Below are 1,345 nucleotides of genomic sequence, written 5' to 3'. Positions count from 1 at the left end.
TCTGTAGGGATCCTTTCATAATGTTTTCACACACTTAGAATAATAATCAGAGTCTGTCAGCTGCAACAACAGAACTGTTAGTGGACGCTAACGTCTCTTTTAATACTGGCCCAATTTGAAAGAGTGTTGTTCCACTCAGTCACTTAAACACAAAAACATGGGGAACTAGTCACCCTTCAAGCACACACAATCATTAAAACATTCAAAATGTCACATCTCTCATAGATAAAACAATGCATGCAAATTTGTCCTTCACGCTCTAATGTGACATGTTTTCTCCATGAGGCAGCTGATGATGATGCAGCCATGTTTCTGCATCTGATCTACCGATTAAAACACTAATTAAATCATCTGAGCCGGTCAGCCACCGATGCCACTGAACACGTGTGTGTGTGTGTGTGTGTGTGTGTGTGTGTGTGTGTGTGTGTGTGTGTGTGTGTGTGTGTGTCTTTCCTCAGGGACCATCTGATCTGCATGGAGCTGTGGCCGTCAGATAAGCATCGTCTGGCCTACACCACCTCGCTGCTGCTCTTCCAGTACTGCCTGCCTCTGCTGCTGGTGCTCCTCTGCTACCTCCGCATCTTCCTCCGCCTCAGGCGACGCAGGTCATTTCACTTATCTATCGAGCATGGTTGTTTTATTCATTTTTTCCATCCATCTTCATCCGCTTATCCGGTATCGGGTCGTGGTGGCAGCAGCTCCCGCAGGGGACCCCAAATTTCCCTTTCCTGAGCCAATTTTTATCTGGTTTTTAGACCTTTTTCCTGGTGAAAGTCTTGTGTTTTCTCCTTAACTTCTCCAGGACGTGAACACCTGTTTCCTGGTGAAAGTCTTGTGTTTTCTCCTTAACTTCTCCAGGACATGAACACCTGTTTCCTGGTGAAAGTCTTGTGTTTCTCCTTAACTTCTCCAGGACGAAGACACCTGTTTCCTGGTGAAAGTCTTGTGTTTTCCTTAACTTCTCCAGACATGAACACCTTGTTCCTGGTGAAAGTCTTGTGTTTTCTCCTTAACTTCTCCAGGACATGAACACCTGTTTCCTGGTGAAAGTCTTGTGTTTTCTCCTTAACTTCTCCAGGACATGAACACCTGTTTCCTGGTGAAAGTCTTGTGTTTTCTCCTTAACTTCTCCAGGACATGAACACCTTTTTCCTAGTGAAAGTCAATCAGTCTCTTTTTCATCAAACAGCAGTTTTTGCAAGTTACTGCAATTTCATTGCATAACATTTTATAAATATCCCGCATATTCCATCGCATTATTTAAGAAAACGCAGATTTATTTTTGCAATTGTTACAGCCTGGCTCAAAGCCAGCAACAAAAAGGGAGGTTTCACACAGATAATGC

At 43.6% G+C, this 1,345-nt stretch overlaps 1 protein-coding gene across 1 annotated transcript in view; it reads left to right on the top strand.

The window, feature by feature from the left end:
• npy8ar (neuropeptide Y receptor Y8a) overlaps positions 1-1,345 on the top strand; it is a 34,448-nt gene that overhangs the window by 31,825 nt on the left and 1,278 nt on the right. Inside the window, exon 5 of the mRNA XM_032511733.1 lies at positions 459-605. Within this exon, the coding sequence (XP_032367624.1) occupies positions 459-605 (147 nt within the window). The remainder of the gene's footprint in view (positions 1-458; positions 606-1,345) is intronic.

The sequence above is a fragment of the Etheostoma spectabile genome, unplaced genomic scaffold, assembly GCF_008692095.1.
Source record: "Etheostoma spectabile isolate EspeVRDwgs_2016 unplaced genomic scaffold, UIUC_Espe_1.0 scaffold453, whole genome shotgun sequence".
Taxonomy (NCBI): domain Eukaryota; kingdom Metazoa; phylum Chordata; class Actinopteri; order Perciformes; family Percidae; genus Etheostoma; species Etheostoma spectabile.
This window is presented reverse-complemented; position numbering and strand designations above follow the sequence as displayed.